Raw genomic sequence first — 20,139 nt, 5'->3', positions numbered from 1 at the left:
TTTTATGTGGCCAATCTCAAGTACTCTGTATGTGTATTGGTACAAAAGTGTGAAAGTTCTGACAACAGGGGTTTTAAAAGAACATATGCTTTGCACAAAGTAAAAACACTCCAGTACTATATAAATCTTGTCGAGGCAAAGAGCAGGTAAAAATATTAGAAGTATAAAACAATACATGGTTACATCTTACATGTAATTGGATGTTTACATGGACAACTTTGTTCGAACAAAATTAAATACTAGTTGCATAGCCAAAACAGGCAGATAAATAGCATTGAAAACATGCATAAAGTAGGAATGTATAAACGTCCATAAACGATCTGGACAGAAAAATCTAGTATTGTAATGGATGACGAATGCGAAGAGAATTCCAAAGTATCTAGGGGAGAAACTGAATTCAGATAGACAATTTGGACAATAGTATTTGCTTTTCATGTCATCCTAACGGGTTTCCCTTTCATGGATTACTTTCCTTTTTCTGCTCAATAACTGATTCTAGACATCTCTACAGTTCAATTAAATTTGTTTTGTTATGCTAATCCATGTGACTAAAGATATGGTGTCATTGAGCTACAGCTTGGATTTTAAAACCTTTAGGACAGCGATTGCTCATTTTAGCTCGGCGCAAAAATAAGATAAAATTAGTCCACATACAAACTAACCTGAAAGAGGTGTTCAGAAAAAAAAACTAACATGAAAGAGCTCAAGAGGAGAATTTCCATCCTTCGGAGCACCTTGCTTCGCGTCCACACGAAGCATGACACCTCTGCAATAGAATGCAGTTAACATCATTTGTTGAAACCCCATTTGATCGACTGGGAAGTTTTTTTTTTTTTGGAAAAGGAGGCTTGCCCCCGGCCTCTGCATCGGAACAATGCATGCAGCCATCTTATTAAAAGGTCTCAAAGTATCACGAAGTCATAAAAGTATTACAGCTTGCAAGCGGAGCAAAAAGTAAAAAAGGTGAATGCTCAATATCGCAACCGGTATGACAAAGTAAAGGACAGGCTCCCTAGACTCCTATATTATTTACAAAAGAAGTTACCGAGTTGTATTTCAAAAGCTTTTCCCACACCGGGTTAAAGTTATCATGGAGTGAGTTGTATTTCAAAAGCTTTTCCCACACCGGGTTAAAGTTATCATGGAGTTTGTATGTAAATGATCACGTCTGCTACACATATATTAGCATCCTATTTGCAGAAAAATTACCGGGCTGTGTTTATGAAAAAGTTATAATGGTGTTCGTGTTATAGGTCACCTTTGTCATTGGGTTCATAGCTTAGGAATTTTTCCATTAGGGCCGAGCCAATGTTTTTTTCTCTTTAAACTATGAAGAATAAGGACCAATCCTACATATGAATAGGAATCCATTCCTACAAAACCAAGGACTCAATTCCTATAGGAATCATATCCTATAGCAAATTCCTGTAAACCAAAGACTGACTTAACATGACACTACGAGGGTGTTTCTTCAGTAACTATTACAACACAAGATCAACAAATTTATGCCTTCATCCACAGCAAAAACCGCGAAAATGGCATGAGCAATGAGACAATGACTTTTGTTCTCATGATACTGTTACAGAATCTGTGAGAAGGCCTCTTATTTAACTTACAAGGCCAAAATATAATGCCGGCTACATCTGAAATTCTTTACCGATACACCTGACTACAACAATACATATTTTCCTCCGCTGTCTCCACCACCCTACTATGTACAAGGGGGAGTGTTTTTTTTTCAGAGCTACCCCAAAGACTATGCACCTCACAGCAGGTAGAAGTAGAACTGTACATCGGCGGCGGAATAGTTGCTTCTTGTGTTCACCCGGTGAAGGGGTTCGCGACAATCCGCAAGTCATTGTGCTGCCTGTTGAATAGATATCATGGCCTGCCTGCATTGCTTCGCTACTCATGGAAGTCCTCATAAGACGACTCTGACGAATCGCTCTGGTACGGTGTTGTTTCACGCGGGCTAGACGGGAGAGAATCTTGCATTGCTGGTCCTACCACAAAACCAAAAAATAAAAATGTCAGTCCTACATGTGACGAGGATACTTTCCAGGGCAGTGGCACCAACACTTCTGCTACGCAGTGCATAGTTTCGGCGTGTAAGGGATACCTATAATCTTTTGCCCTCTCGGGCGGAACTTTCTTCGGAGGAGCTTCTTAGCTTTTGTAATTGTGAGCTGTCTAGCAAAAGGATACTCGCCATCACTCTCACTCCCCTCGTCATGGTATTCATTATCTCCATCGCCTCGCATTGCCCGCACCACAAATGCCTTTGCTCTACGGCGCTGCGAATTGAATAGCCCTCTAATCGATGTGACAAATCCATCACCTGCACCGTCACCTGGCCTCTTCAACCATGATACTGGGAACTGATCAGGTTTTCCATGATGACTGCCATCGCTGTCGCTGAAATTAAGATCATTTTCTGGAACAACACCATCAAGTGTTTCCCTCTGGTTCTGGGCCTTAAACTTCTTCCCCTGTTCAAGACCATAAAATCAGCAATTCTCTTGAGTAATAAAGGGGATAAGGTTTTCCAAAACGTGTGGACACAACCATTAATATTTAATATAATCATGAGAAGAAGCTACTTGCTAAATCAAAGGGAAGTCAAATAGCAAAGAGGCCATGCCATCTCTGATTATGTTCGTTTGCATAACAAGGAATGGATACTCGTCTTACCTGCATCCCGGTCACCGACTTTAGAACACCCCAAATAATATGCTTTTTAACTCTTGAGAACAACCTCCTCCATGTACCAGTAAATTCTACACGGTGGAAAGTATCCATAAGCAGCCTTAGGTCATTTATTGCAAGCCTCGATCCCTCGTAAGTAACAAGAAGTTCAACCTACAGTGTCAGCAAGTTTTACAGTCACATTAGACCGAAATATTAGATATAGACGTCTCCAGATGCAATGATATAGAGATATATTAACCTGGCTAATCTTGATATTATGAAATTCCATCAATTTCCGAGCTCTTGGCCGCTTCTCATCATGGGATTTCCCTGTTTTCTTTTCCTCGTGAGATAAACGGCCAGACTTCATCGATTTGGGATCTTTAGTCTTACTCCTGAACATCTCAGTAGCAGCAACAGTGTTCTCTGCCATAGAATAGCCGTCGCTTTTTGAAGAAATGTTCGAAGGATTCAGTAGTGATACCACATCATTATTTGTGGTATTTTCTGTCGCACTTTCTTCCCAGGCCTTTCCGAATGAAGATGTCCGTCCCAACTCCGGATGTGAACCGCATACCATATTGGCCTTTAGACTCTGCAACTTGGATACCTGCATGCAGTTGACCTATTCTGTGATATAGAGACCAATAATAGAAGAAAATTCCATCTGACAGGAGACGACACGAGTAGCTTTAGCACTTCTTTTTAATTGAAGGTGCGCTTAAATACTATAGTGAGCTTCATAGCTCTATCAGGCTGGTTTGGCCCAGCTCTGTACAAGTGTTTAGACCAGAATGACACTATAACTCAGAGGCACCAAACTTGGACCAATTCTACATATTAGTGTCACTGAAATATCCTAGGTTGCTCTTACGTGACTCACCTGCGGATTGTCTCCATGTGAACCTTGCCAACTTGAGACGTTTACTGAAGTACCTGATCTCCCAGGAAGCTCATGCTCCCTGACAGAATAGCTGGTAGAAGCAACAGCATCAGCACCAGAAGATACTCTTCTAGTTCTTCTAGATCCAGTTGATGTTGAGACCCTCCAAATATCCTTTTACACCCAATCAAAAAATATCAGAAATGAAAATTATATCAACAGAAAACTAAGCGAACAAGGTGTAGAAATAATAAACATGGGAGATGTGACGAAGCATGATTTACGGCTTACCTGACGTCTTTGAGAATCATCTTCCTCAGGAAAGAAATAATCCCACATCATTCTATACATTGTTTCCGGGAGGTATATTTTCAATGGGTATATCTCCACCTGCAAAGCTCGATCGTGAATACAGAAACATAACTAGTGAAGTAGCAGTATAAATCATATATAGAGTGCACTAAATGTTTCAGTGGAGTCTAGTCATGAAATGCTTAGAGCAGCTTGTAAATGTGTAATGACAGCAATGCAGCAATCGGATAAAAATATTACTACCACCATCCTTTTTTTTCCCATCACACTTTGATCTCATGATTCCACATTATAAGGTATGTATGCATCACTAACTACAGAACCACGATCTTACATCTTCCAAAAGTATTTCAGGGGAAAACAGAAACATAGGGAACGGAATGTATTAAAGGAGCATATTTTTATGTGGCCAATCTCAAGTACTGTGTATTGGTACAAAAGTGTGAAAGCTATGGCAGCAGAGGTTTTAAAACAAAATATGTTCTGCACGGAGTAAACACTCCAGTACTACATGAATCTTGTCGAAGCAAACAAGCAGGTGAAAATATTAGAAGTATAAAACAATACATATGGTTACAGGTAATTGGATGTTTACATGGACAGCTTAGTTCGAACAAAATTAAATACTCGTTGCATGGCCAAAACAGGCAGATAAATACCACTGAAAACATGCATAAAGTAGGAATGTATAAACTACCATAAACGATCTGGACAGAAAAATCTAGTACTGTAGTGGATGACGAATGCAAAGAGAATTCCAAAGTATCTACGGGGAGAAACTGAATTCAGATAGACAATTTGGACAATTGTATTCGCTTTTCATGTCATTCTAACGGGTTTCCCTTTCATGGATTACTTTCCTTTTTCTGCTCAATAACTGATTCTAGACATCTCTACAGATCAATTAAATTTGTTTTGTTATGCTAATCCATGTGACTTATGATATGGTGTCATTAAGCTACATCTTGGATTTTAGAACCTTTAGCACAGTAATTGCTCATTTTAGCTCGGCGCAAAATAAGATAATTAGTCCACATACAAACTAACCTGAAAGAGGTGTTCAGACTAAAAAAACTAACCTGAAAGAGCTCAAGAGGGGAATTTCCATCCTTCGGAGCACCTTGCTTCGCGTCCACACGAAGCATGACACCTCTGCAATAGAATGCAGTTAACATCATTTGCTGAAACCCCAGTTGATCTACTGGGAGGTTTTAAGAATTATAAAGTACTCCCTCTGTCCCAAAATATAAGAACGTTTTTAACACTATACTAGTGTCAAAAACGTTCTTATATTATGGGACGGAGGGAGTAACTGAGAACAGACTGCCCACTAATGTGACATAGCATTAAACAGTGAACTGAGTGAGACTCAAGACTAGTTTAACATGGTATATATACGTTAATAATATGATGAATAACCAATGATAGAGATAAAGCCAAAATTAGGCCCTTACTTTTCTGGAGGTGCATTCCATGCAGACAACAATGTATCACATTTGGCACTAGCCATGCAATTCCTCACAACGAAATACTTAGTCGTAAACCGAGCAACACCAATGTCTTTGTAGTCACGATCAAAATCATATACCTGCAAATATTTCAAAAATGAATGATTGAACAACCAGAATAGTTAGTCGATTGGGAAGTACTACAAATCACTAAGGGAAAAGGTAGTTTGAGAAAATCTTCAGATTGTGAAACATTAGTTATAGGCTTATAGCCAAAAGAATAAAATAAAGTTGCAGTAAATTAATGCATTGGGGTTGGCACGTGGTACATACAAAAGACAGTAATGAAACTACAAACAAAGAACTGTTCCACAAATGTTTGAACACATACCATATCACTGATCTCAGCTTCGGCAAAAGTATTCCCATCTGCAAGCATGCTCCATACGACTTTGCTGATTTTCATAGAGATTCGCATGGCACAAGATGGGGTTTTGTTCTTTTCTTTTTCCATCAAGCGTAACTGGGCAGCTTTTTGTAGTGCTTTCCTTAACGCAGAAGATGCAAATTTTCGAGATTTCTGGAGATTTAGAAGGTCTCTCTTCAGTCCTTCCACCTGATTACAGTATAATATCTGTCAAACATTGTACAGAAACTACACTCTGGTAACTGGAAGTTTTGACTCCTATGTTTGAAGCTGATATAGAGCAAACAGAATCAATAGAGTGTATTTCAGTCTGAGATGTTTTTGGTATGAGGAACAGATACATGTACTTGGCTCTAACAACACACATAACAGAAAGTGAGTACATGCTATCTTTACCCCTATAAGTATTAAAGCAGGGGATGGTCCATATGCCGTCCACCTCCTCCCTTCCACTGAATGCAACTTCCTGACTATTCAGGTGGTCTCCTTATGATTTTCACCATCTTGTCTTAATGTTTGCAAAATATGTCATATCAAAATTAACTTGTTTTTTCACTCCAAGTCAGTTTTTCTGGCCATGAATTTTATATGTATACTGATGTGCCACATGATTAGATATTTATTACTACCATAGAAACACACAGCAATTCAGCTAGTATGAGTAGATTTGCTACCAAACACAAAAGTACTTTGATGTTATTATAACGATATAGGCACCATAAAAAATACATTATTTATTTGGAACAGGCCATACAAAGTTTTGAAAAATTACCAGTGATGCTTTCCCACTGTTAATCATCCAGAACGAATTATCCTTTTCCGCAGAAAGATGGTCGATATGACTATCACCAGTTCCAGCTAAGGATCTTATATCATCAAGCAATAACTTTCTCTCCCTTTCTCGCTGTTCGAGATTAATTTTTGCAAGCTCCACCTCTTCTACTCCATCAGGAACCACCTCATCAGCCTCTTCTTCAACATCTTCGTCATCCGATGGATACTGAAGACTGTTTTTCCTAGGCCTGTGCCAGAAAGATTAACGAGAAATGAGGATGAATTTTGAGATACTGTTAACTCGTTAAATAGGTCCTGTTTTAAATAATTACCAGTGAAAATTACCCCAAAAAAGATGTAAAGGCACAAACCTTTATTCAAAAAAGAGTGGTAAAACCATAAAAGATTCCTTGCCTCTTTGAAATATCAACCGAACATGTGTCATTCACATGGTGTGTAGATCAAAGTGTAAAACAACTAAAATTTTGGCACATGGTGCAAGAGGCCTCTATCCACAAAATGACAGTGTTTATTTAGTTAAAAATGTGCCTTTTATGAAACAATATTATGCCGTTGTATAGTAACTTCATTAATCTTTAGGGCGAGCTCGATGACCACATACTGAAAGCCACAAACATAAGTAATTCAGCATAAGAAAAAGGTCCATGAACCTAGAAGGAATCTTACTTGGGAAGTCTTGCGAACAGGAGATTGCTAAGCACATCTAACATAACTTGAAACTGGCGTGAAGTCATTGTTGCGGTAATGTTTGGAGAATTGAAACGTAACTCCTTTAATGGCTTAACCTGGATCATTAAATACAATAATCAGAAGAACATTACTTCATGCATATAGTTTTCCTAGACTGGACCCAGTACAAACTCACAGACATTGGGATTGGCCTGTATCCTTAAGACTCTTAGCTTTACCTTCAAGTCTGCAGTTCCACCCTTGTGACGGGTATAACGGAAGTACATCTGGCAAGGCATAAATACTCTCTCTAGCAAGGCCCCTGTGCGCTTCAATTTCTCTGAACTACCGAGAATACGAGGAAGCCACTGTAGGCCTGCACCAGGGTCCACATCAGTCGGTGCAACATGAGCCTGAACATCTTTCAGAATCACGGAGAGATCAGCTTTTTTCCAGGTCATTTCAGGTTGGGGTTCAGGAATGTGTAGACTGCTTGTCCCCAGTGCTTGCTCTAGCATCTCTTTCCCAACATGAACAACTGAATGAAATGAACGTGCCATAACACGCCCACTAGCTGCAGCAAGTAGAAATCTACCCTGGTACATATAGCACAAACTTCAGTTCCTTGCCAAAAAAGCCATACAACTATTATTGCAATAAATCATAATCTACATGAGCCTGATACATAAACACCAATTCCATGACCCTTTCGCGTCACTACCACACCAAAGGGAAATAAAAATTACCAAACAGAGCAACTACACGTTCATACACACCCAGAGCCCACAAGAGAAACAAAACTAAGGCACAAAGAGATACAGTGTTCATGACAGCCGAGGTGGTTCTGAAGTTCCGCAAAATTACTGTATCAATACTGGATATTCTCTGATACTAGGACATATTGGAGAAAATGGGGTTTAAAATAAATAAAACAAATTTACACTTCTTTGATACAGTCGGATACCCCTCCAATAATTCTAGAGCAATTAACTCCTCATTTGAAGCCTATCGCAACGCACAGCACTCAACTAAATCTACATGGTTATATCAGTTGTTCAGAGTAAGTGATATTTATTCAAATTGCTATGCTACGTTGGATATAGATGATTTGTTAGTTTCTTGGGTGCATAATGTCTCGTGTTACTAAAATGGGTCGGTAAAACAGATGGTATCGAAGTGTATAGTAAATTACACTGTCAATTGGATATGGTTTCATCAATGTATGGTAATCCTCTTCATGCATCCATATACGTTTTGTATCATTGTTTTTTTGAGGCAAAATGTGTTACTTAAGTGGGTATAAATGAAAGAACATGCTGTGGGGCCCCAAACTGACCTAAACTGGTGACACTCAAAAATTACCAACATATATGATATTTAAGGTGTTGAGTTAAGACTTGCAACGAGCACAACCTCGTGTTTAGTTGCCACTATGACTTTGGAACCCTGAACAGCCCGCCGGTGTTAATTTTTTATCATTAGTTAAAGGACAGAACATAAGTATTTCAAGATCACTTACATTGGCATCTTCAGAATGTAGGTTGAACTGGGGCTTGACAACATTAACCATAAAATGGAGATTTCCTCCTTTATCCAAATCATCAAACATGCCATACTTCACTGCAGCATGGACAAAAAGAGGATTTAGCCAAAAAGGTAGCGGTAATCTGTAATAGTTCCAATAGCTTTGTAATATTGAACTGACACAGGTGAAGTAGTGAAAGAAATGAAGCCTGCAACTTTTGGTACCACATGAAACATATAGCAAAAGTAAGCATACCTGCTATATCAGAGGAGCGATTGGGTTTACTATGCAATGGAGAAGTAGAGCCCAGAGCTTCAGCATGCTGCACTGAAGGAGAACCAACATGGGTAGAAGAGGTAGCATCTTGAGCTAATCTAGAGCTATCTGCATTCTGCCTTTCCTCGATCATCTTTCTTTGTGCATATTGCCGCGAAGGCGAGGGTTTTGGAGGTTCAAATGCTTTGGAAATTCCTCCAACCCATGACCAAACTGCATCACGATTCTCAATGGTCCATAAAAGCCTAAGACCGTACACAAACACCCGTTGACAATTATCTGCCAACACCACATTGAAACCATCATCATCATCACTATGCTCAGATAGACTATGGTCACTTTCACTGCCATTCTCAAACTCAGATCTGACATATGTTATCTCAAGATTCCGACCAGCATCCTGCCATTCCATAAGCCTTGCAGGATCTGCCTTTGGAGCTTGTCTTCTTATTGTGAAATAATCAGAGGACAAGAGGAAACCATCCTCATGTTTTTCTTGAAAACTGCCCATGGTGCATTTATCTTTGCCCTGTGACGGCAGGGTAGTAGTCTTTAATTTGGACACGTTTTCAACTGAGGACAAGTTAACATCTCGCACTAGATAAACCTCTGGCCTGTATAGATCAAGACCGCGATAAACTAGATCCAGAGGTTCACGCTTACAATCAAATGTGTATTTCTGTTTACCTCGACTGTAACACAATTCATACTTCAAACTTGACATTTTAAAGGTCAAGCCACTGGCAGGATCATCTTCAGTTAAAGTGGCATGTCTTATGCAACAGGGAGTAGCATCAACCCGGAAAAAGAACTCAACCAAAACTTTATCCATTGAGAGGTTACCGGATCTAGCAGCTCGAGGAATTTTATATCGAGGCCATCTAGAGAAAGAACGCAGTTTGTGTGGGGGGCTGTAGTTTAAGCTCCACCATTTGAAAACCCAAGCAAGGTCATGAGCACCCAGGTTCATTGTAGGGAAATCAACATCAGCTATTTTGGAGCAACTACCAAAGGCAGACCCACATCGCATTGAATTGTTTGCATAGCAGGGAGATGATGTGCCATTATCAGACTGCACCTGCAAAGGTCTAAGGGAGAAGTTCCACCTAAGAGAGAGATAAGTAGATCGAAATGGATCATAAACCTTCTTCCTTGGCTCACCCTCAATAGGGAGTGCATGCAGATAATGATTCAAAGGGCTGCCAGATTCACACTGCCAGTCGATAATCACATTAAGAGAGAACAAAGGAGCATAAATAAAAGGCCTGGGCACGCCTGATGGCACTTTTAAGCTGCAATTCTTCATCATACTCTCTAAGCTACTGATGTACATCCCGAATTCCTTTGCAGAGACATCCACATGCCCATCCGTTTGCTGGATTTCCATGTATTCAGAAACAATTTGCAGTCTGTCTACCTTCTCATAAGGATTAGTTGTTGCCAGGATCTTCCATTTTGTCTCATTGAAATACAAAACTATCTTTCCATGGATGTAGTATCTGATGTCATCCCACCATGGCAAGCTGCGCTCCTTTTTAGGTGGTTGGTTTGCTGCACCAGAACTTTTATCTCTGGAGCTAAGATTAACTTTCTTTAGGGCTACTTGAAATGCATAACTTATATCAGCAAAAGATGGCTCATAGCCAACACCAAAAGAAATTTCTCCTCTCTGGAAATAAACAGGTAAATTGGAGTACATTTTAATTGCTGGTGTGGTACCACTGGCAGAACGTAACATTTTGACTTTGTGCCATCTGCCAATATATACATCTTGGTGTATTTGGGGTTGAAAACATGTTGCCTGCAAGTAGATACAATGGGAAACAAAAACACAAAATACTCTGAATAAGACTTGCATCCAAATATGTAACAACCAGATCTAAATGTCCCTACAAGAACTCGTATCTGGCAGGTATTTGCAGAGTTAAAGCTTTCAGGAGTAAGCTCGATTTTTGTGTATGTTCTAAAAAAAATTAGCATACCCTTATGTTTTAGTAAGTAGCCTAAAGGAATCCTTAATAATCAAATGAATATCTCAGTCATATAACTCTTACATGTGAAATAGGGGAATTTTGAGTCATCCATTACCATGAAAAACTAGCTGAAGATAATATGCTAAACAATATGAAGTTTGATATAATTATTAGTGTAAACTAGTTTAATCAGGTCTGTCAAAACACAGTGCAGAAGCCAACCCCAAGTCAACATGCACACTAAAGGGATTGAAAATAGATAGCATAGGAACAGAAAAGAAACAACAGATCCAAGTATCGTAATTTCCATCTAAGCATGTAACAAATCATTAACGGCTCATTAGCTCTATGTTTTAACATATAACGAAGTAAACTCTCGACACAAAAAGGAGAAGGTGGGTGCTATGAGTTCCAGCCTTATAACACAGCTATAATCATGCATAAAATTAACTTGGGAACATGAATGAGCAATACAAACAAAGAATTTGATGGACCTCACCTGCTGGGCAAGCACAACACGACCTTGACATTTCCCACTGGTTGCAGAAAAGAGAGGAGATGTATAGTCTCTCACTTGTATGACCAAGGACCCTGCAAGGAGAGCAATATCACTCCCATATAGTCGAGAGAATGGTATGCCTTTCTCCTGACAAACAGGGTCAACTCCCTTTATAAATTCAACCATCTCTGTTGCTCCACCATTTATTCCGGTCAAAGTAATATCAAGTTCAGAAGCAGAAAGTGAAAGAAGTGAAGCTCTTCGTGAACTTGGCTTGAATCCAGCTTGAAAACCTTCTGCACACGCCCCCGACCCTTCTGCAAATACCTTCTTTTGACAAGCCACATAATACGATCGAAATGCTTTCTTATGGATTTCTTCCCTCAGCCTTTGAAGAGCTGCAGTGTCATGCACGTCAACCTCTATTCCATCATAGATAAATTTTCCCTCAGAGCTGCAGTGGTTAGAATCTACACTTCCTGATATAGCATCATCAAGAAATTTTAATCTAACACCGGATTCACAGGTTTTGTTCCTCATCAAATAGTAATGTTCATCGAGCCAACCTTGTATGGGCTCCTCCTCTATTTCTGCCGTGAGTTTACGCAACACGAACTTCACAGATCCAAAACTGGAAGCTCCAGGCTTGACCTTTTTCGAGTTCTCTTTGCCATCAGGAAACAATATACTTCTTTTGGCAGCAGAAACAAGCTTTAGGGCACGAATCATATCTTCAACGGCATCCTCTATGGCACGCAATGGTAACCTGAATGGCATGCAAATATGAACATCTAGCCCTTGAACGACCCAATCTCTCTTGGGTGATGGTTCAACCTTTGCACTGAGCAAATTTGCAGTACTGAAAGGAATACATGAGATCTGTATTCGTGTGCTGTTTAGAACCCTGGCACCATTAAGGCTGACAGAAAGACCCTCCGATAGTACACCTATCTTGGCATTCTCAGTGAAGATAGATTGTACATGCATGTTTGCTTCAACACCATCTGCAAGCTCAGCAGATATTCTCAACACTTCCACATCAACGGCAAAAATTGAACCTCTTTTGTCAGACTTCTGAGGTTTCACTGAACCAGCAGCTATGTTGACATGCTCATTCTCCTTGATACTGCCAGTTCCAGTCATCAGCTTCTCGGAACTCTGAATCTTGTTATTATGCAGGAACCACTTAAAGCGGATAAAGGTCTCAAAGAGTGCTAAATGAGCATCAGGTTCCCATCTGATATTAATGTCTGTTGCACTGAAGAGGGAACAAACAGCGACATCTGTAAGGCCACCGGATCGGCGAACAATTTTAGCATTCTGCATATCTAGTAAGGTCACTTTGACACCAGAGCTGTGATCCTCCTCGTACATTGCTTTCACCCGTTCCAATTCTGCTTGTGTTGACTTTTTCTCCTTGTCTACACATACAGCAAGATGAGAGATAACTAAAGATGAAGTGAACCTCAAGTTGCGGCCAATGCCTGGTGGTTCCGAAGTTATACTTGCCGTACGTTGTGTGCCATCAGCAGAAAAGTCAACAATTACTTGACCACCTTGAGTGCCATAGTTCACGCGCTTTGGATCAGCAATTGGCATATTTAATATATTGATATCACCACTGTAAGTAATAGAGAACTTTTGTAGGCTTAATTTCAATATTTCAATGCCTTTTGTTTTCTTTTTCCGCCTCTCCTCCAAATCCTTTTCTTTATCCTTCTCACGAGAGGATGAAAGGTTCTTAAATAGATCCCTAAAGGACATCAAATTGAGCAGAAGAGATTCCAAATGCTTGAAACCAAACTTTACTCCTATGCCACTGATATCAATGGAAAATACAAGTGCAAGTCTACTAGTTTCAGCCATATCTTGGACCTCAATTTCTCTGTACCCCCAGTCAAGGCTCACCCGAGCAATGTGCATTAAGGAGCCAGAGTAAGTATCAACACCAAATATGTTTTCCTTCAAGAATTCCCTATACCCATCTTCCATGTGCACCAGCATTTCACCAAGTTCAGTGTGTATCTGAATCCCCTTGCTGGCAATGTTATTTGCAAATACATGTGATGACTGGCAACAAGCCTGCAAAATGAAAAGAACATATGAACTGGAAGGAAGATGATGCTTATAATAAACAATCAACGCATAAACAAATTGTAAGGAATACCGTAAAAGATTACTAAAGTTACTTTGGCATGCTCAGAGAAACTTGCACCCTATTGTCAAAAGACCAAGTGCTATTAACCGCAAAAGGGATACCAAAAAACTACTTTCACAAGTTCAGAGGACTTGCACCACACTGCAGAAGAACTATGTGCTATCAAGACATGGAAAGTAGAGATAAGAAAAGAAACTAGTTACTACTCCCTCCGTCCCATAATATAAGACGTTTTTTGACACTACACTAGTGCCAAAAAAGGTCTTACATTATGGGACAGAGGGAGTAGATAGCATGTGTTCATGGCCTATAATGAGAGTTCATCCACAATATTAACACTTGCCTGCACAGCCGCACTACCAACTTTTTCAAAAAAAATCCCATGCTAGACCTCTAGTACATCTAGACTAAATTAGGCATCTGCATCTGCACACACCAACCAGTAGATTAAACTATCACCAATCAATTAACTCTTGACACCAAACACCAAATATATATTTATTTTTTTAGACAAACAGGGTGGCCAAAAGCCCCCCGGTTCCATTGATCACAACAAACACAATCCATAAACGATGCCACGACAAAAGAAATACTGTTTACAATCCATAAGAGTCATCTACATAAAACAAGTGCTGCGCAGAACAAACCTTATCTTAAATTGAATCTCGAGAGAACTTACATGATATAATACCAACCCACTAGGGCTGTAAAGCATGACAGTCATTTCTGGGGCAGAAACTGTGCAAGTCCACATAATTGGCTTGATCTCCTTTGTTTGAGAAATTTCTTGATGAGAGTTTGCCTTTGAAAGCTTCATTCCTTTGGTTCTCGAAGAATGAAGGCGCATCCATGGCATCAATCTGCTCAACAAAAGATTGCATTGTGTACCACCAAGCTTGGCATCGATTTCAGCTCTGATTGGAAGAAGCGGCTGAAAGGAAGTCATACTTTATAGCTCTAAAGGGCAGTTGCAATAGTCAATCAACTAAAATGAACAAAGATGCTTACATCCAATGGAATATCCAAAGAAGCTACCACAGCAACTTTAAGAACTTCCAACAGAGAGCTTGAGCCTTCTCTAACTAACTGGAAGGCAACAAAGTTAAAAGTGCTGATTGATGAATAGCTACTGAAAGTATAACGAGAGTCTTAGATAAAGCAATAGAGAAGTACATGGATCTCACTAAGAACAATCTGAACATCGAAGTGCGGTGTAGCTTCCTCTAGATCGTCCTGTGGCAGGGATATCGTACTAGTAAAGTGAATCCCCATAACATTGTTATCAACACTAAGCCCTTCCCCCAGGTGTGTAAACTTCACATCAAGCTTCGGCAGACTGAAGCTAACCTTCCAAAGAACAAATATAATATTTAGCAATACTTTTCAGGTACAGCCGAAACATAAGCAAGTAAAAAACTACAGCTCTTCATTGATTTTCGACTGCCAAAAGAAGAATTGTAAATTTTAGTATCGCTTGTGGACATATGCCACAGTATCATGATTAAGCTCGCGACAAGCCACGTGCCAACAAATCTTGCTAACAATTACAAACTTGAGGGCCTACTATCTAGTTTTCTCTTGCACTTCAAAACATCAGCAAAACACGCATAACAAGACTTGTTATCTCAGGCGAAGCAGTTCATTTAACAAGTGAGAAGTTAAAAGGATTTGGCTCTGCCTATGCATGATTGATATATTCCTAACACTGGTCATTATAAAGTAGGCAAGCTTTTAGCTTACGGAACCAGCACCCATCCTACTCATGCAATGAGAAACATGACAAAATCAACCTCAATCTATGTTGCGGATTAAAATACATGGTTACCAACTACTAATGGAAGAAGTCTCCAAGTCCTAAGACTATTCATGCAACAACAAAAATGGCCTCCAGCCATTTTCAGAAGTAGCACAGCAGAATACCCAAAGCAGCTCTACCTGGACAACTACATCAGGTGACTTGCATCAAATGCACATGACAGTGCAGTTAGCAGTCAAATCAGGTATACAATTAATACTGCAGGAGTTGTGTTGATGTTTGCAAAGCCTCCCTCCTGATAAAATATTGTCCATGCTGCAATATTATGTGCTGGTTCGAAAGAATTTGTGTTTCTAAGAGACTGAAATGCTAGCTAAGTAGGACACTCACAGGAGAAGTGAAAAGCAAGATTATGAATGTGAGTTGGGGCTGCAACTAGGCTTACAAAAGATACCGAACAGAATCACAGTTGTTGCAAGCACAAACGAACATTAGTGTGCTGTAGTAAATGAACTGAATAATTGTCATTTAGCCTACACTAGAAACTTTCAGTGCTAACAAACCTTATCTGGAAATGCAAGCATCTGCTTCTTTAATGCTTGTAGAATAGATTTGCTTTTTGAGGACTGTTTAGTTGAAGAAGTACCAGCAATAGCATCTCCAGCATTCTCAGAGCCACCATTATTCTCTGGCTTTGCATGTTTCTTGTAAAAGAGTCGTTCATCAATGTTGGCAGTGACATCTCCACATTTCAATTCAAGATTAACAATTTTAACACCTCTTTCCCTGTCAAAAAACTATCAATTTATGAATATACACAAGAAAAGTAAAAGGCTATTGAAACCTAAATATGATAAAGATACAAGGTGTCAAGGCATTGCTTGGCCAATTGAGAAACACGATTTTCGTATCCTGAAACACGATTTTCGTATCCTAGCTATATTATCTAGATATTTAACTGTTTTCGCATTACTTTGAACCAACTGAAAATTAATCAACAGAAACTAATTTGAGAATAATCTACAGCTTATCAGAAATTGTATATGACTTCCATGACAATTAGAGACCCGTGTGTTTTAATCCACATTTACAATCCAAAATATCAATTAACAAAATGTGCACCCAATATAACAGTTACCAAGAACAAAATAACTCACTTTTCATGACCAAACTCACAAATTACCAACAAATCTTCACAAACAAATGGTGCCAAAAATTTCTCAGAACTTGATAGAGAAGCTTGATCAGACTGGAAAGTATCAAGCTGATTACCGCTGCCCACCGGATCAGCAATCAGCCCAAAATCTCCAAGGTGTACATTTAAAGGTAATATGTGCAACTTGACACCAAGAATATGATTAGGTCCGGCGATTTTAAATGTATCCAACTTTAGCTCTTTGATGTCAACAGCACCATCTGGTACCTGCATCATTGTTGTGGAAATAACAATTATAAGTAACAGCACAGAACGGCAAACAGCCAAACACAAAAGGTATGCTTCAGTCAGCAAACGGTGCACCCAGCACATCTCAGTGATTGGGTGATGTCTTCTGCTGAGATGCATTTCAGGAGAAAAAATTGAATATGGAAGACAGAACGCCAGAAAAACTGTGCCAATTAAACAATTATTATGCTGCATGTTATACTGGTGACCCATGCACATGAATGCTTAGTTTAGCGGCCTAAAGCTCCTAAAAACACAACAATACCAGTTGGTGAAAACTTTACACTGGCCCCACCTTTTAGATTGTGTACATGGCCATAAAGGCACATGTAACATGCAGAAAGTTAAGCCAATGATGGGTATTGTAGTCTAACTAGGTAACCTTTTACTACTATCAAAATATGTTCTTTCCTAGTCTTTCTGGACTCTCTCTATAGTTCCCTTGTAACAGAGTTGTCACTTTGAACTAGTGGGAAATAAGGAATAACAGGAAATATATTAGATTATACATGTAAAGCTACCAATCTGAACTAAATTCAACAGTAGAACTGTTTGGATGCAGAATGCAGAGGGAACAAAATATTGAATGTCGAAACACTAGATGTGCTATTGTCATACAGAAGTTAAAAACAAGCAAAATGCATACACACATCAAATTTTGAAATGTAAGGCAATAGCAAGATAAGAAGGTTACCTTGATCATCAGATCTGCCACAGAAACTGATAAAAGTCTAGCCATACTTGATGTTATCAACCATTTCCCTTTTCCCGTGGAGCGAGGCTTTGATGGTTTGCTTGTCTTTTTGCTTCGCGAAGATGATCTAGTTACAATTTCAAGATCACTTATCAGCAGTTGCACCTTTGGGTCCTTGGAAAGGACACCGAAACTTAGTTTGACCAGTGACTTGCGGAAACTTAGTTTTATTTCACCAATTGAAACAGATTCAAGAGGACCCTGTGAAGAAGAAAAGGTGGCACAAATGAATTAGCAAGCAAGTAATCAAATGCATGTTCACCAACAAACATCAAATGATTTTGATTTTTAGCTATTAACTATGCAAGTATACTATGACAGGAAAGATGGTATGGCCATCCCCACTACAAGTAGATAAAAACCAGCATGAAATGAGAGTTTTAGCATAAGTCAAGACCTTTTTTGTTATAAAAAATAAATATTCTGCAATTACAAGGTAATAACGTTGGTTATCTCCTTCCCGCTATTTTATTCATGGAGCCACTAGGGTGGGGTTCATCAGGATAATTGTATTGATACCTTATGCGTTGACAATGGTTAACAATTTATTTCATTTTAGAGGGTATGCAACATCCGTAAGTTAAGTGATCTTAGGCAACCCGGCTACATTGTGGGAAAGCATAAATTTTAACTGTTCATATCACGAACATGAAAAAGCATTAGATAATGATCTGCTTGAAAGTGCAACAAAGCATGAAAACTAGCAAAGCCCTGACAAAGTAGCAAAAGTAATAGCACCAGATTGCGTGTAGAAAAAGGAACTGAATACACCAAACCAAGTTGTTCTAAATTAAAAACAAACTGGAACAGAGACAATCATGAACTTGCAAACTCAAGCAACATAGAAGTTTGAGATGAAAGACAAACCTTGCTGAACTTTATGGTTACATCACGCAAGCAATTGAAGCCAGCAACTCGAAACACAACGGAAGCACGTAATACACGGCTCAAGAACCAAGCTAACAATCTTGCGGCAAACCTGCAATGAATCCAAACACAGAATGAATAGACGTTTCCCTACAGAATTTTTTTGTCATGCAAAAATAAAATGTTGAAGTATTCAAGCGATAGAACATTCAAATTTTACTGGCATCACATTATCTTAAGAGCTAGAAGAATAAGTTGTTTGTGGCATATTTATCCCATTATGTCGTTGAATAAATGTTTTGTGCGCGACTGGCGCTAAATCAGTACAGTAGGATGACAATTTAGAAGTCGAGATAAGTCAAACCCTCTTTCATGACATGTCACTTGTTTCTTCCATAACAAAGAAGTAGTAGAAATATATGTTCCAACAGACAGGACTAAATCATTAGCCACAACAAAATGGAAAGCCTGGGATTTACCGTTCCATGTTCAACAAGGTTTATTTACATGATAAGTATATCATGTGAAACAGTAATGTGAACAGATTGGGTTAGAATTTACAGATGGTCCCATCATTGAGAAACTAGGGATGCCATTAAGGTAGTGTCCACAAATAGCATACGAATCTTGAACACGCCACTATAATTAACCATAAAGCACGCGGAAGGCAAGAAAAGGTAAGCTACTACATGGTCCTATAATACAAGTCTATGAATTTTGCTAGATGGACACGAAACGCATAATGACGAATTTTACTGATACACCATCCACCAAAAAGCAAGAGCCCTCAGTTATCGGACCAGATCACCGTTGTGCTGCCAACTGGTACCAACTAGGGGGTGAACGGGGAGAAGTTTGCAATTGACTATCCAGATGGGGAAATGAATGGACGAAAGCCCCGGTTGGATCTTGCTACCAAGCAGTAGCTCGGAAAGCAGCACATGCTGCCCTGATCAGATCAAATGGCTAGTATGTACACACCCTTAGGCACTGAAGACCTGAAACTTGGCACTGCAAAACCCCGACCAAACCCACACCACGGAGAGCTCCCCGGACGGGAGGTTGCGACCTCCCACGAGGCTCCAGTTCACTGCTGCGGCAGCTAGCGGAGTGGTACTAACTACTAAGTGAGCCACTTCAGTCCTCGGCCAGGAACCACCAACCACTCAATCAATTGACCAACCAAACCAGGAACTGAAAATATGACTCTGGACGAGCAGCGGCGCTAAGCAGCAGGCGGTGGCCTGGCGGTGCCTGGATTCCCCCCGCGGGAAGCCCGGAAACCAAGCTCGGCGCCCGCGGGATCGCCGACCCTCGCATTCCTGGCGGTTTCCAGCACGCGTGCGTGGAGGAGGAGGGCGAGGGCGGCTTACGTGAAGACGACCCAGCCGATGACGGAGACGGCGAGGAACACCGAGAAGAACTTGACCGGCGAGGACGCCATGCCCGCCCCGTCGGGCAGGCGGCCGGATCCGCTCGCTCAGGCCGCCCGGATCCGGGGGGGCGACATGGGCTCCGCCGACGCGCGCGGGCGGCGGGATCGGGAACCCTAGCTCCTCCGGGGCGGGGGAGCGAGCAGGCGGCTCGCTTGCCGGCGACTGGCTGGTGGGGGGAGCGATCTCGCTTGGGGAGTCGCGTGGAGAGCTGTTGCTTCGGGGGATGTGT

The 20,139-nt window shown here is 40.2% G+C and overlaps 1 protein-coding gene across 2 annotated transcripts; it reads right to left on the bottom strand.

Annotated features, from left to right (window-relative positions):
• Nucleotides 1-1,426: 1,426 nt before the first annotated feature.
• LOC119294642 (protein SABRE-like) lies at nucleotides 1,427-20,139 on the bottom strand. 2 transcript variants are annotated; one of them, XM_037572866.1, is made up of 23 exons: nucleotides 19,848-20,139; nucleotides 18,475-18,586; nucleotides 17,548-17,808; nucleotides 16,567-16,832; nucleotides 15,973-16,195; nucleotides 14,827-15,000; nucleotides 14,662-14,739; nucleotides 14,333-14,584; nucleotides 11,496-13,577; nucleotides 9,003-10,824; nucleotides 8,742-8,842; nucleotides 7,462-7,818; nucleotides 7,220-7,338; nucleotides 6,531-6,780; nucleotides 5,723-5,947; nucleotides 5,338-5,471; nucleotides 4,963-5,035; nucleotides 3,863-3,961; nucleotides 3,572-3,745; nucleotides 2,948-3,298; nucleotides 2,692-2,859; nucleotides 2,120-2,489; nucleotides 1,427-2,003 (listed from the first exon to the last, which is right to left on the bottom strand). In XM_037572866.1, exons 1-23 carry the CDS (start codon nucleotides 19,916-19,918, stop codon nucleotides 1,906-1,908), a joined length of 7,860 nt encoding a protein of 2,619 aa, XP_037428763.1. In that variant the 5' UTR covers nucleotides 19,919-20,139; the 3' UTR covers nucleotides 1,427-1,905. The 2 variants fall into 2 exon arrangements, with proteins under 2 accessions (XP_037428763.1, XP_037428764.1); XM_037572867.1 differs by lacking the exons at nucleotides 16,567-16,832; nucleotides 17,548-17,808; nucleotides 18,475-18,586; nucleotides 19,848-20,139 and having other exon boundaries at nucleotides 14,827-14,995; nucleotides 15,973-16,086.

This window comes from Triticum dicoccoides, chromosome 4B (genome assembly GCF_002162155.2).
Source record: "Triticum dicoccoides isolate Atlit2015 ecotype Zavitan chromosome 4B, WEW_v2.0, whole genome shotgun sequence".
NCBI lineage: Eukaryota > Viridiplantae > Streptophyta > Magnoliopsida > Poales > Poaceae > Triticum > Triticum dicoccoides.
The sequence above is the reverse complement of the archived record's forward strand: the minus strand, read 5'-3'. Positions and strand labels throughout refer to the sequence as shown.